This window comes from Mustela lutreola, chromosome 10 (genome assembly GCF_030435805.1).
Source record: "Mustela lutreola isolate mMusLut2 chromosome 10, mMusLut2.pri, whole genome shotgun sequence".
Lineage (NCBI taxonomy): Eukaryota > Metazoa > Chordata > Mammalia > Carnivora > Mustelidae > Mustela > Mustela lutreola.
The window spans coordinates 78,282,566-78,297,012 of NC_081299.1; the positions used below are offsets into that span (position 1 = coordinate 78,282,566).

General features: G+C 34.3%; 1 protein-coding gene across 4 annotated transcripts in view; it reads left to right on the forward strand.

Moving 5' to 3' along the window:
• BTBD8 (BTB domain containing 8) overlaps positions 1–14,447 on the forward strand; it is a 107,505-nt gene that overhangs the window by 82,698 nt on the left and 10,360 nt on the right. For 3 of the 4 annotated variants that reach the window (XM_059136322.1, XM_059136323.1, XM_059136324.1), the window contains 4 exons: positions 7,898–8,080; positions 8,751–8,888; positions 9,752–9,881; positions 12,301–12,362. In XM_059136322.1, the coding sequence (XP_058992305.1) occupies positions 7,898–8,080; positions 8,751–8,888; positions 9,752–9,881; positions 12,301–12,362 (513 nt within the window). The remainder of the gene's footprint in view (positions 1–7,897; positions 8,081–8,750; positions 8,889–9,751; positions 9,882–12,300; positions 12,363–14,447) is intronic. The other variant, XM_059136325.1, reaches the window with a different exon arrangement.

Genomic DNA, 14,447 nt, shown 5'->3' on the forward strand with positions numbered 1-14,447 from the left:
GCAGGGCTTGATCCCAGGACCCTGAAATCATGACCTGGGCCGAAGGCAGAGGCTTAAACCACTGAGCCACCCAGGTGCCCCCTTCATATTTTATTATGTAAATAAAATATTCTTAGTTTTTGATTTTAAAAATAGGGTATTTAAAATAGTCCTGAGAAAACTGGACAACTACATGCAAAAGAATGAAACTGGACCATTTTCTAACACTATATACAAAAACAAACTCAAGATGGATTAAGGACCTGAATATGGAACCTGAAACCATAAAAATCTTAGAGGCAGTAGTATGTCTGACATGGTCATGGCAACATTTTTCTAGATAGGTCTCCTCAGGCAAGGAAAACAAACACAAAAATAAATTATTGGGACTACATCAAAATAAAAAGGTTTTGCACAGTGAAGGAAAGCATCAACAAATAAAAAGCAACCTACCAAATGGGAGAAGATATTTGCAGATGATATAGCCAATAAGAGATTAATATCCATAATATATGAAGAACTTACACAGCTCAACACCAAAAACCAAACAGTCCAATTAAAAAATGGGCAGAAGAGCTGAATAGACATTTTTCCAAAGCAGATATACAGATGGCCAACATACATGAAAAGATGCTTAGCATCACTAATCATCAGGGAAATGCAAATCAAAACCATAATGAGATATCATTTCACACCAGGCAGAATGACTAGTTATCAAAAAGATAAGAAATAACAAGTGTTGGTGAGGATATGGAGAAAAGGGAGCCCTCATAAACTATTGGTGGGAATGCAAACTGGTACAAGCTCTGTGGAAGACGGTATGAAGTTTCTTCAACAAATTAAAAATAGAAATACCATGTGGCCCAGTAACTGCACTAGTGGATATTTACCCAAAGAAAATGAGAAAACTGGTTCAAAAAGATAAATGCACCTCACTGTTTATTGCTACATTATATACAATAGCCAAGATATGGAAGCAATCTAAGTGTCCACTGATAGAGAAGATATACATACACATACACAAATACACACAGAGGAATATTATGCAGCCATAAAAAGGGACGAGATCCTACCATTTGTGACAACATGAATGGACCCAGAGGGTATTATGCTAAGTGAAATAAGTCAGACTGAGGGAAAAAAAACACCATATAATTACACTTATATTTTGAAACTAAAAAACCAAATGAAAAAAACAAAAAGCAGAACCAGACCTATAAATACAAACAAAATGGGGTTGCCAGAAGGAAGGGGTGGGAGGATGGACAAAATGGGTAAAAGGTAGATACAACCTTCCAGTTATGGAACAAGTAATCACATAGAGAGAATAATCTGTCGTACTGTATTAGCATTGCTTGGTGACAGATGGGAGCTACACTTTTGGTGAGCAAACTATAACGTATAGAGAAGTTGAATCAGTATGTTGTACACGTGAAAGTAATGTGTGTCAACTATACTCATATTTAATACTATTAATTTTTTTCAAATTAAAATTTAAAATAAGTTATCCAAAAAGTGAAAGAGCAGGCGGTCTTGTTAGTCTTCTTTTTTTTTTTTTTAATTTTTTATTTTTGATAAACATATATTTTTATCCCCAGGGGTACAGGTCTGTGAATCACCAGGTTTACACACTTCACAGCACTCACCAAATCACATACCCTCCCCAATGTCCATAATCCCACCCCCTTCTCCCAAACCCCCTGCCCCCGGCAACCCTCAGTTTGTTTTGTGAGATTAAGAGTCACTTATGGTTTGTCTCCCTCCCAATCCCATCTTGTTTCATTTATTCTTCTTCTACCCACTTAAGCCTCCATGTTGTATCACCACTTCCTCATATCAGGGAGATCATATGATAGTTGTCTTTCTCTGCTTGACTTATTTCGCTAAGCATGATACGCTCTAGTTCCATCCACGTTGTTGCAAATGGCAAGATTTCATTTCTTTTGATGGCTGCATAGTATTCCATTGTGTATATATACCACATCTTCTTGATCCATTCATCTGTTGATGGACATCTAGGTTCTTTCCATAGTTTGGCTATTGTGGACATTGCTGCTATAAACATTCGGGTGCATGTGCCCCTTTGGATCACTACATTTGTATCTTTAGGGTAAATACCCAATAGTGCAATTGCTGGGTCATAGGGCAGTTCTATTTTCAACATTTTGAGGAACCTCCATGCTGTTTTCCAGAGTGGCTGCACCAGCTTGCATTCCCACCAACAGTGTAGGAGGGTTCCCCTTTCTCCGCATCCTCGCCAGCATCTGTCATTTCCTGACTTGTTGATTTTAGCCATTCTGACTGGTGTGAGGTGATATCTCATTGTGGTTTTGATTTGTATTTCCCTGATGCCGAGTGATATGGAGCACTTTTTCATGTGTCTGTTCGCCATCTGGATGTCTTCTTTGCAGAAATGTCTGTTCATGTCCTCTGCCCATTTCTTGATTGGATTATTTATTTTTTGGGTGTTGAGTTTGCTAAGTTCTTTATAGATTCTGGACACTAGTCCTTTATCCGATATGTTGTTTGCAAATATCTTCTCCCATTCTGTCAGTTGTCTTTTGATTTTGTTAACTGTTTCCTTTGCTGTGCAAAGCTTTTGATCTTGATGAAATCCCAGTAGTTCATTTTTTCCCTTGCTTCCCTTGCCTTTTGCGTTGTTCCTAGGAAGATGTTGCTGCGGCAGAGGTCGAAGAGGTTGCTGCCCGTGTTCTCCTCAAGGATTTTGATGGATTCCTTTCGTACATTGAGGTCCTTCATCCATTTTGAGTCTATTTTTGTGTGTGGTGTAAGGGAATGGTCCAATTTCATTTTTCTGCAGTTAGTCTTCTTTAGTTCTAATTCAGGTCAGTTGCAGGTGCCATGATGGGTGCTTTACTCCATAGGTGACTTACATCAGTCACCTCCATTGGTGACATGCCCTACACTGTCATATACCAAGGGAGATAAGAAAATGCTGCATTGAACTATATTTGGAGGGTTTTGTTTGTTTTTTATTAATGTGAGGGCAGTTCACTAAGATGTGACTGCTCCCTTCTCCCATGTACAACCACTGTTTTGGGGAAGAAGGGAAAGCAGGGAGGAGGCATGGGTATATGAGAGAAAGGTGTTAGAAAAGTTATGATTTTATAATGTGTAATTACTTGAACTATCTCACAATAAGATTGAATTTTTCTTTGTCAAAATATTTTGTTTAAACCCCTTAAAAAGCAAATTATGAAAAGTTTTTAAATTGGGGAAAATTAAAACAAAAGTAGGTATGGGTATGGTCACTAGGGTAAATCAAAGTTGTGTATATTATGCAGTTAGTCCTAAGGCTAAAGGATAGCTAAAGACCTATTTAACACAGTATCATAAGAATTGGGAAATAAGATGAGTCATTTTTTTGTTTGTTTAATATATGGTATTAAGACAATGAGGAAGCTAGCTAGAAAATTTTAAGTTGAATCTATACCTCACATCCTAGTATGCCAGGGATATATTCCAAATAGATCAAAGGTTCGAATGTGGGGGAAAAAGCCATTAAAATACTACAGTAAACCCTAGGAGAATTATAACCTAGGCAGGGGAGTGGGGATATAAAATTCAGAAGCCTTAAAAAATTCTGATTACATAAAGATGCAAAATTTCTGTGTAGTAAAAATGACGATAAGCAAACTGAAAGACAAATGACAGTTCATATCATACTACTTATTCTAATTTTCCTAATACAGAGGATTTTAAAAAATAGTACAGAATTAGTTCACAAATAAAATATAAACACTTCTTAATTTGGTGAATAAATCAACTTCATTTAAGAGAAATGTACATGGAAATTACAGTATCAAACCATTTTCTGACTTTTAGAATAAAAATTAGCACAACTTTTGCTGTTTTTCAAACTTTTTTGACTGTGACTGAGAGTAGAATTTCTTTTTACTCTGTAACCCAGTATACTCACACATACAAAACTGAAACAAGTTTCACAAAAGAATACTTACCATTATTACATGATGTACTGATATTTCCTATTTTTCACTTTTCTTTCTTTTTTGTTTTGTTTTCTAATGCTGACTGTAAGCCATTAAAAATATTTCTCTAGGTTGCCAGGAGAGAAATCTACAGTTTGGAAAACAGTTCTCCATTGAATATATATTGGCAATGGTTAGGATACTTCTGGTGCCCCACCTCATATCCTCTTGGCCTGTGTAATAACTCTAGCCCATTGCTGCAGGATCTACCTGCATATGCGTATAGTCCGACAGCACTTTCCCTCAGCCACATCACACGTATTTCTCACTTTCTGGCCTAAGTCCTCACTATCACTCAACACAGTGTACCTACAACTCAGTAATTCTGACACCTATGCAAACCTGGAAGTAGAAGGATGTTAACACCCCAGGGAATAAGCCTTGATTAATGGGAGGTGGAGCCAGTGGTCAAACATTACCTGTTTTGTCCCTAGGGCAGTCCCCAGCAAGACTGAGCCCCAGTTGCCAATAATAGTGAATGCTGTATCAGTGTGTGTCAAACTTTAATATATACACAAAACACTTCAGGATCTTGATTACATGTAGATTCTAATTCAGTAAGTCAGAGGTGGAGCCTGAGATTCTGTTGTGTTTAATGAGCTCCAGGTGATTCAGATGGTGTGGCTCACACTGAGTTGTAAGGACCTAGAAAACATATCCTTCCATTGACTTTCCCTCCTTCCCTGTTTCACTCCCCTAATACCTCAGATTCTCTTGAGATCATTTCCCAAAATGAACTATCTGCATACAAGCCTGTTTCTCAGGCTTAGGGGTTAGGCAGAACCCAGGCTAAGACAAGTAGTAATGATCCATTAATTCTGTTTCTAGGAATTCATCCTATAGAAATGTTCCCATATGTATAAAATAATTTTATTTACAAGATCTTTCATTACAACATTATAACAGCAAAAAAATGGAAATAATATAAATATAAGTAGAGGGTTGGTTGAGTGACTTACTGTACTGTGGGCTATTATACAGCTGTTATAACAATAACAAGGCTCTTTATATTCAGATAAGAAAAATATTTAAGATGTATGCTAAGCATAAAGGGTGAGGATAGAGTGTCATTCATACTAATGCCTCCTCCATGAGAGTAAAATAAAGACAATATGACATATATTTCTTGTGTGTGTATGTATGAAATAACTCTGGAAAGATACAGAAATTAAATAATATTGATTGGGAGGAGGGAAAATGCATGGCTTGGAGACAGGAAAGGGAAGGAGACTTTTCTTAATACTGCCCTTTATATTTTGTTAAGTTTGGAGCATGTGTTAATTATTGGATTAAAATTTTTTGTGTTTGGTCTAGAAATGTATTAATTTTCTTCTCAGCCTTCTTTGAATGCTAACACTTGAATGTTACATATTCAGATCAGTATTGGAATAAGATCACTTACCACCTATGTTATCATTTATGTCCATATTTAGTTTTCCAACAGGTTCCAACATAAATTATCACTAAACTTTATATCTGTATTTTTTAAAAAATTGCCCTTGGAACACTGAAAAAAAATTAAATTATTATCATAACACATAACATTATGTATAGTAAGCACTTGGTAGCTACCTGCCAAGTTTATCTGAATACCCTGCATTTGGCTTCACCACCAGAACAGTGCCTACGGTAGAGCAAATTGCCTAAAAGCACAGTTATTCAGGATATCACCAGAGGAGGGAAGGGTGATGGTACTAAAAAATAAAAATAAAAAAATTATAGCAATGTATGATATTTTTACTCTAATAAAGCAAGGGAAATATATAATACATTTTAAAAGAATTCTTAGGAAAAAAATAATTATTGGTAAGTGGGTAAAATGTTAAAAGTTTTGTTGTTCAAGTAGGGGGTATTATGCTAAGTGAAGTAAGTAAATCAGAGAAAAACATTTATCATATGATGTCGCTGATACATGGAATTTGAGAAACAAGTCAGAGAATCATGGGGGAGGAGAGGAAAAAAGGAAATGGAATGAAACCAGAGAGACAAACCATTAAGAGACTCTTAATCTCAGGAAACAAACTGAGGGGAGGCGAGGCGGGTGGGAGGAATGGGTTGAGTGATGGACACTGGGAAGGGTAATGGCTATAGTGAGTGCTGTGAATTGTGAAAGACTGATGAATCACAGACCTGTACCCCTGAAACAAATAACACATGATACGTTAATTTTTAAAAAAAAGATAAAAAATGTTTTGCTGTTTAAGGATTAAACTTAATTCACTTTAGGAATTCACATAAAGACTCTCACCTCCTAGTGATGCTAAAAAAATGAACAAATATTTGAGGGTCTGCTATGACCCAATTCTGTAGTAGGCCCTGGGGATATAGTGGTGAGCCAAAACAGACAAGGTTTCACGCTCAGTAAACATAAAGCCTACTGAGAGACAGATATGAATCAAGGAGTTGTGTTCATGATCAAATAATTACAAACGAGTCAGGTACTCTAGAGAAAAGGGACAGGTTTATATATAAAAGGAATCTGATATGGGGCTAGAAATCAGGGAAGATAGAGTTTGAGTTGAGATCTGAAGCATACAAAGGATGTGCAAAGTTTACATCATGCAGCCTTTGTTAAGAATTTCATTCTGTGGCTTCCAGATATTTATCAGCTATTGTTCTGTAACAGACTACTACAAAACTAAGTGACTTAAAATTACAGTTTATTATTTCTCATAATTTGGTGGATTAAGTGGGTGATTCTTTCACTGATTCTTCTGAGTTCCTTCCCACTCTGTGTGGTCTTTCTTAACCCAACTTCTTCATGGGTTTGCGATACCAGAATTTCAAGAGCATAAAGAAAGAAGCTGCAGGGCTTCTTCAGTCCTTGACTCTGGAACTTGCACAGTATCACTACTTCTGTAAGCAGGTGAAAAGGCCAGTCTAAATTCAAGGGATGAGTAAATAAATTCCACCTCTCGATGGATAGAGCTACAAAGAATTTGAGGCCATGTTTTACAATCTATTATAATCTATTGGGTAACTATATGTACTCATTAGTTATTTACTAAGCATTGTTTTAAGAACTAGAAATCAAATATGAACAAGATACAGTAATGTATGTATGTTGCTATTTTTTTCCTTTTCCTTGGAGCACATGGTATTTGTAAATTATCATTCTATCTTCCACAGGGATCACTATTCATGAATATTTTTTTTCCCGTGGCATAAAAATGAATCATCAATAAATGAATAAAATATAAAGAGTCTTACCTAATTAGGAGGGGGAAAAAAATCACTGGAGACTATAAGTAATTTTTAACCTTTCTAAATTTATAATAAACTACATGTATTTTGTAGTTAGAAAAGAATTAAGGTTATGTCAGTGTAGCTGTACAGTTATGAATGATATCTATAAGCACAAAAACTAATCCAGTAGTGAAGATCTCAGGTCAAGTTTTTCTCTGTAGTTATATTATACCTCTGTTCTCAGGTTTGTTTTAGTGATCTTTTAGAGGTGGTTTGTTCCCAGCTCAAAGTTTGCCCTTTTGAATATTTCTTTGTTTCTTTTTTTTTTTTTTAAGATTTTATTTATTTATTTGACAGACAGAGATCACAAGTAGGCAGAGAGGCAGGCAGAGAGAGCGAGCGAGAGGAGGAAGCAGGCTCCCTGCTGAGCAGAGAGCCCTATGCAGGGCTCGATCCCAGGACCCTGGGATCATGACCGGAGCCGAAGGCAGAGGCTTTAACCTACTGAGCCACCCAGGCCCCCCTCTTTTGGATATTTCTGAATGAATGAATAAATAAATATTATAAGTAATGACAAAGACATTAGCTACCTGGAATTTTGTTTTTTGTTTTTTTTGTTTTTGCAGAAAACATCATAAGAAAACGAAGGTATTTTATTTGCTTAGAAAGTTATATTATGAATAGTAATCTAACATTTTTTCCAATTTTTTTAAAATTGTAAGAATGATAAGAATGCTGCTTTTATTCTGATGGAAAGTGACAGGCTAATCATCAGTTTACCCAGAGTGAAGTGGACAGAAGTAGCACTGACTATGGCATCTCAGCTACAAGAAGAATGTATTGCCTTTATTATAGAAAACTTCTCCAAGATCATTCAAAGTGAAAATTTTGCTCTTCTCTTACAGGTACTATGTCTAAAATTATATCCTATATTTAGCCCCATCTTTGTGTTCTGATTACTGTTATGTAAGAGTTTTTAAACGCAGGTTGCCTTTGATTAAATTAGTGTGACTTAAATAAATTCCATAGCAGATGGCATGCTTGCATAGGATTTAGAGCAATGATGGACAGGATTTTTGGCTCACAAGATAATGAAGGCAGGAGGGGACGGGTTTGAATGCACTGGCAAGGCATAATGTAACTCTGGCCAGCAGTAACCCTCAATCAGCATAAGCCATATTTTAGAAACCAGTCATAAAGATACTGTTTTGTCAGTAATACAGTTATGATCAATGCAAAATTCTTGGTCTTATTGGGGACCCACTTGTTCTAAATGTAGTTATTGAATAAAGAACTTTGATTATTTATTTCTAGTTCTGTTTTTAGGACTATTTTGGCTTCTAGGGACAGTGTATGTGTTGTGTGCAGATATTTTTTTTAAAGGAAAGGGATTTTTATAATAAGTTATTGTTATCATAATTATGTAATTATAATAATTATTAACAGAGAAAATAAGTTTTCTGGTTGACTTCATATGGGCAGTTATGATGAATGGTCTGTTGTTAAGCCAGACTCTCACATTTCTTACACATTTCACATGTATTCCTATTAAATATAAATTTCTATGTTTTGTAGTCGCAAGCAATGAGCAGCACAGCTGATCTATTGGACAAAATTTTAAAAGCAATTGAAGAAAACATTACCACTGAGAATAGTTGCTCTCTTCTTATGGCTCTGGACATGTTACTGAACTCTGACAGTACAAAGGAAATGGTATTAGTGATGAAATTCATTTAAATGATATAATATTTGAATTGTTTTAAGATTTTAAAATATATGGACATCTTAAATGTTTCATGGTTCATTGAAACTAGATAATGGAGATTGGTTATTATCCCTACTTTCGTGTCTATTTGGAATTTTTCATAAAATAAAAATTTTTTAATTCCATTTACCTCTAAATAGACTTACTGTAAAAGTTCAGAATTTGGCAGTTTGACTCACTAATTCTAAACATAGTATGGTACTTAATATTAATTGGTATAGCATAACTCTAGTATTTCTCCTGTGTCGCTGTATTAAATTTCCTAAAATTAGAACGTATAGAAAAATTTAAATAATTTTAATCATCTTTTTTTATTTTATATTATTAATCCCTTTTTACCCTCAGAAAATCATATTTAAAATTGGATGGATTAGGAAAAAGCAAAATTAAAATAATACTTATTTTAAAATCTACTTAATCAATATTAGTAAGCTTATTGCAAATTATTGACAGTTTTTATTTGTTCAACAAGAATGATAAAAAATTTCATCGTATTTATTACTATTATATAGAGTATTTGACCTTGTAATGTCATAGTTGATTTGAAAAGGCTGTAGAAGATATTTATGTAAAGGCTATTGGTGATTTAAAATAATGTTTGTTGAAAGGATAAGGTTTAGCTTCATGTTTACTATAAAATTCTGTTTTTGACGAGTAAGCCTTCATAAATAACATATACCCGATGATTTTAAAAATCTAAGTGATGACATCATTGATCTAGCTTAGGAGTAAGTAGATTCGGAAAGGAATAATGACTGGTTGCTATGACAATGTGGCTCTCACCAGCTGCTGATTTGTTGCTTGAACACAGGGTTTTACGTGCAAGATCCAGGCTCTGCGTGATAAGCTGTGGATCTTCCTGGTTCGGTCTTTCTATGCTGTTCGTCACACAGAAAGCTGGAAGCTGATGAGCACAGATGATCAACAGAAAATCCAAGCAGGTATATTAGCCGTGAGATTTTTTATTCTTATTTTATGATCTCTGTGATAAGAGACCTTTTGAGGGGATGCTAATAAGTGGTAGGATTAACATTGTTTGCTTCTGTTCAATAATAGCTTGCTATTTGAAACTCATGATAGTATGTTTAGGCAGTTTTAATAAATCATGCTTGACTGTTCTTGGAAAATGACTCATTTCCTTTATATATGTATTTATCAGTTTTTAATCCTACTCTATAGTAGCAGCAATGTTCCAACCAAATTTGCTTAAAAGCGTTTTTATAAAGAGGTTAAAAGTATAGGAAAATGTAATTCACGTAGAACATATTACCAAACATACTTTCTCTTCCTTTTTAAATATATTTTGCCTAAAGCTTTTCCATCTTTTGCATAATGTATCATTTCTTGTGGTTTTGTCTAAACTAGATGGCTTTATTTCACAATTGATTGGTTCAGTGATACGATTTGTGCTATTGCAGAATGTCCCTCAGGAGCCGCACAGTGCTCTCTGACATTTAATAGGTACCATTTAAAACATTAGCATTAAACAAAAGATGTGTATTGCTCAGAATGTATGTTTATTTCAAAAATATTAAGATAAAAATGTTGAGGGTGTGGAACTAAAAATGGCTTCATGACTATTTTTGGGTTAAAGCAGGTGCCTTAAAAAAATATTTGCAGATTCAGCAAGTATACTTTTAAAAACATTTTAAGAGACTATATTTTAGAAAGTGAACATTTTTTACTATAAAACACAAAAGCCATAGGTGATATATTCTTGATAGTACATAGATATGTTAAATTCTTTAATGGAATAGTCAGAATATGCTTTGCTCTGGCTTGCATTATGAACATAACATGATTGTGTAGCTGGATGTGAGCTGAGGAGCACTTTTTCAAAGAAATTCCAACAAAATAATAAAAGAACAAAATCATCAAACAATGAAAATCAAGGTCTTCAGGAATTTGAGATTTTTTCCTTGTGAATATATCTGTACTGATTTTTGGATGACGGTTAATTTTTACTACAAAATCTATTCAATGTGAAGAAATAAGATCGGCATTGCATGAGTAGGTGTCATTCAGCTCTCTTCTGATTGGTAGTAAACTTTGTTTTTCTTCATTTTAGAGGATTTCATAGTTAGGTTGTGCCTTAAACAATATTTTTTATCTTTATTATATAAAGTGCTAATTACAAATACATATATACACACACATGTAAAACAAAATGTATTGGTAATTGTACTAATTGTCAAAAAGAACTTTTTAATCTATCCCATCAGTGTAATAATATCTTTTTTCTAATCTTTAGTATGTTGAATTATAATGAGTCCTGACTTATGGATAGTTACTGCATTGGGAAACCTCAGATAAAGGAGTGATTCTAGATTGTCTTTGTTACAGCATTTCTTACATTCTGATTGAGTTACTCACCTTTGGGAGAAATCTTATATTAACTTCTTTTTATATAGGACTGTGCAAAGTCATTTGCTCACTATTAATCAGTCCTTATAATGCCATTTCTAGGATCCTGCTTTGTGTTATAGCATAGATCCTATAGGATACAAATAGAAGATGCAGTGGAAGTGTTACATATAATTTATTTTTCATCGGCTGTTTTAGTAAATATTAAATGGTTTTTTGAGATTGTATTTTTCCAAACTATGGTTTATATAGTTTGAAATATAACCCTCAAAAAAAAGAACTATATTAGCTGAACTGTATTTATAGCTCTCATCCCATTATTTCTTTATATTTTCCTGACGTCATTCAAATTCTTATTTGAAGAGAATAAAAACATGAGTTCTCCAATAATTGCTATATAAACCTGATGTAGAAAGTGAATTCTTATGTAATTCTGAAAAGGACGGTTTGAGGATTGTTTCTTGTTTTATTTTCAACAGAACCTAATTTTTTTCTCTTTTCTTTCCTTCTTCCTCATGATATCTCTGCAAAAGCAGGAAATATTTGTAGTTAATTTCAGCAAAGTATTTTTACATTTTTTAGGATAGGATATGAGAAGGTTCTCATATTTAATGGTTTATAAAATATTACATTTGCCACAATCTGTAATTTTTTGAATTTAGAAAACTAAATGAAACCGATTATCTCTAAAATTTCACAGCTTGAGAAAATTCTGCTTTTTTGTAAATTTATGAATCCTCATGAGATTTTACATTTCTTACTTATTAATTTTAATTATGTAAAATCCATAGACACCAGAAAATAAGATTGAAAATGGGGTTCTTTAAAAAAAAGTTCTAAAATATAATGGAATTCCTTGCGTGTACTAGGTTGCTTTTAACCTTTCTTAAGTTACTTCCATTAAAACATAACCTTTTTCTGCTAGCGTACTGTTTTCCCTCTACTTTTATGGTAATGATAGTATTTCCTATAAAAATAAATTGTTTCTTTCTACAGCTGCATTTGACAAAGGTGATGATCGAAGACTTGGCAAGAAGCCTGTATTCAGTAGTTCTCAGGTAAACTTTTAAAATTTCATGGGTCTGAATGAAAAAGGATGCTAAGTAATTTAAATTTTATTTTGTTTCAGTGATTATTTAAATGTATTCATTAAAGCCATTTCTTAATGAAAATAATTTTGAGTCTTTCTTCAATCAAGCTATAAATGTTTAAATGATGTGAATTTTTAATATCCAGCTGGCATAGGAAGTGAAATATTCTGCCTTTTTTATTTCCTTGAAAACCTTTTTGGCAACTAACATATTGAAGCTATTCCAACAGATCAGTAGTTGTCTAAAATTCTAGACCTAATTCAATGTCTAATTTTCTAATTAACCTACTTCTTAAAGAAGATTTTAGTTGTCCCAGTTTTCTCAATACTAAGATTTTAATTCACATAATACATTTTTGGTGTGAAAAAGGCAATTCATACCAAGAGTATAGTTAGTTGTGTTTTACTTTTAAAAGTTACTTGTTATATTTATATGAAGTATATGAAGTAGTCAAACTCAGAAAAACAGGAAGGAGAATAGCGGTTGCCAGGGGCTAAAGGTATAAGGAAAAGGGCAGTTTTTCAGCAGGTATAGAATTTCCGTTTTACAAGACGAGAAAGTTCTAGAGATTTGTTGCACAAGGTCTATATAGTTAACATTATTGTACTTCCCACTTAAAAATGGTTAAGATGGTAACTTTAGTCATTTTTTTTTTTTTTTACCACTTCCCACACACAAATGACTTGGTATATTTGTTACAATCTGAGCCAATTTCTTCTGCTAAGCATGGAACACTTAGACTCCCCGCTGACCATTCTTAGGTATATGGTACAGTACCATATACTCTTAGGACATTTTTCTAAGAAAATACTCTTAGGACATTTTTCTCTATGTACTGATTCCCTCTGTGTTATCCTCAGTGGTTTTTTTGTTGTTGTTGTTATTGTTGTTTGTTTTTTGTGTTTTTTTAGGCTTCCCAAGAATTATTTTATCTGCCTTTCTTTCTGCTTTTCTACTCACTGTTATCAGCCAAGCTTGTCCTCTTTTCTTGCCTTAACAGCAAAAGAGAACAGTCTCATTGTTCTTCTTCCCCTCCTGACATTCAGGTGGCCTGGGGGTTTATACTGTTAACCATGGTGGGAAGAAAATAGGGTAATATTGTAATACTGTTTCCCTGAGAAAGGCAGAATACTGACAGGGGTGCTGGACTTGGGATAATAAGAGTTAAAATCTTTTTTTTTTTTTTTTTAAAGATTTTATTTATTTATTTGACAGAGAGAAATCACAAGTAGATGGAGAGGCAGGCAGAGAGAGAGAGGGAAGCAGGCTCTCCACTGAGCAGAGAGCCCGATGCGGGACTCGATCCCAGGACTCCGAGATCATGACCTGAGCCGAAGGCAGCGGCTTAACCCACTGAGCCACCCAGGCGCCCAATAAGAGTTAAAATCTTGACTTCACTTTTTCTTTCTTTTCTTTTCTTCTTTTTTTTAATCCTTAGCTAGATTTTTACTGGTTTTGTGAGGGAGTGAAATGGAAAAGGTGTGGTCTCTATGAGGCCAGAAGACTGAGCACAGGATACAGGTTTCCTGGGGGGGTCTTTTAGCTCCATTCTTTATCTTCTAAGGTGTTTTTTCCTACTGGGAAAAAACAGGGGCGGGAAGTGTGTGTGAGTGTGGGAGGAAGCCTCTTCAGCCAAGTGCAGGGATTGCAGCACTGCCGACCAGCACAGCTGCCAAGACAGTGCAGCCTTGATTTCGAGTTTGTTATCTCTGCCATCTGTGAGCTAGCTATCTCTAAAATGGACTAATAAAACCTAGCAGAATTCTTGGGGAAATTAAGTGAAATAATTTATGTGCAATTATTTGGTACATAGTAAGTGCTCAATAAGTATGGAATGAATAGATGTGTTTTACGAGATGAGATGAAGTGGGAGAAAGATAGTGAGATAAGACAGAGAGAAAGGTTAAAGAAGAGTGCTGGTACTAGAATACTTAAGGTAATGTCTGGGACTTGTTTCAAAATAAAAGGGAAATTTATTATCCGAGTAAATGTTTTAAAATAAAAAAAAATAAAAATACAAGGGAAGTTAATATATGAAACAAAATTGGCCAA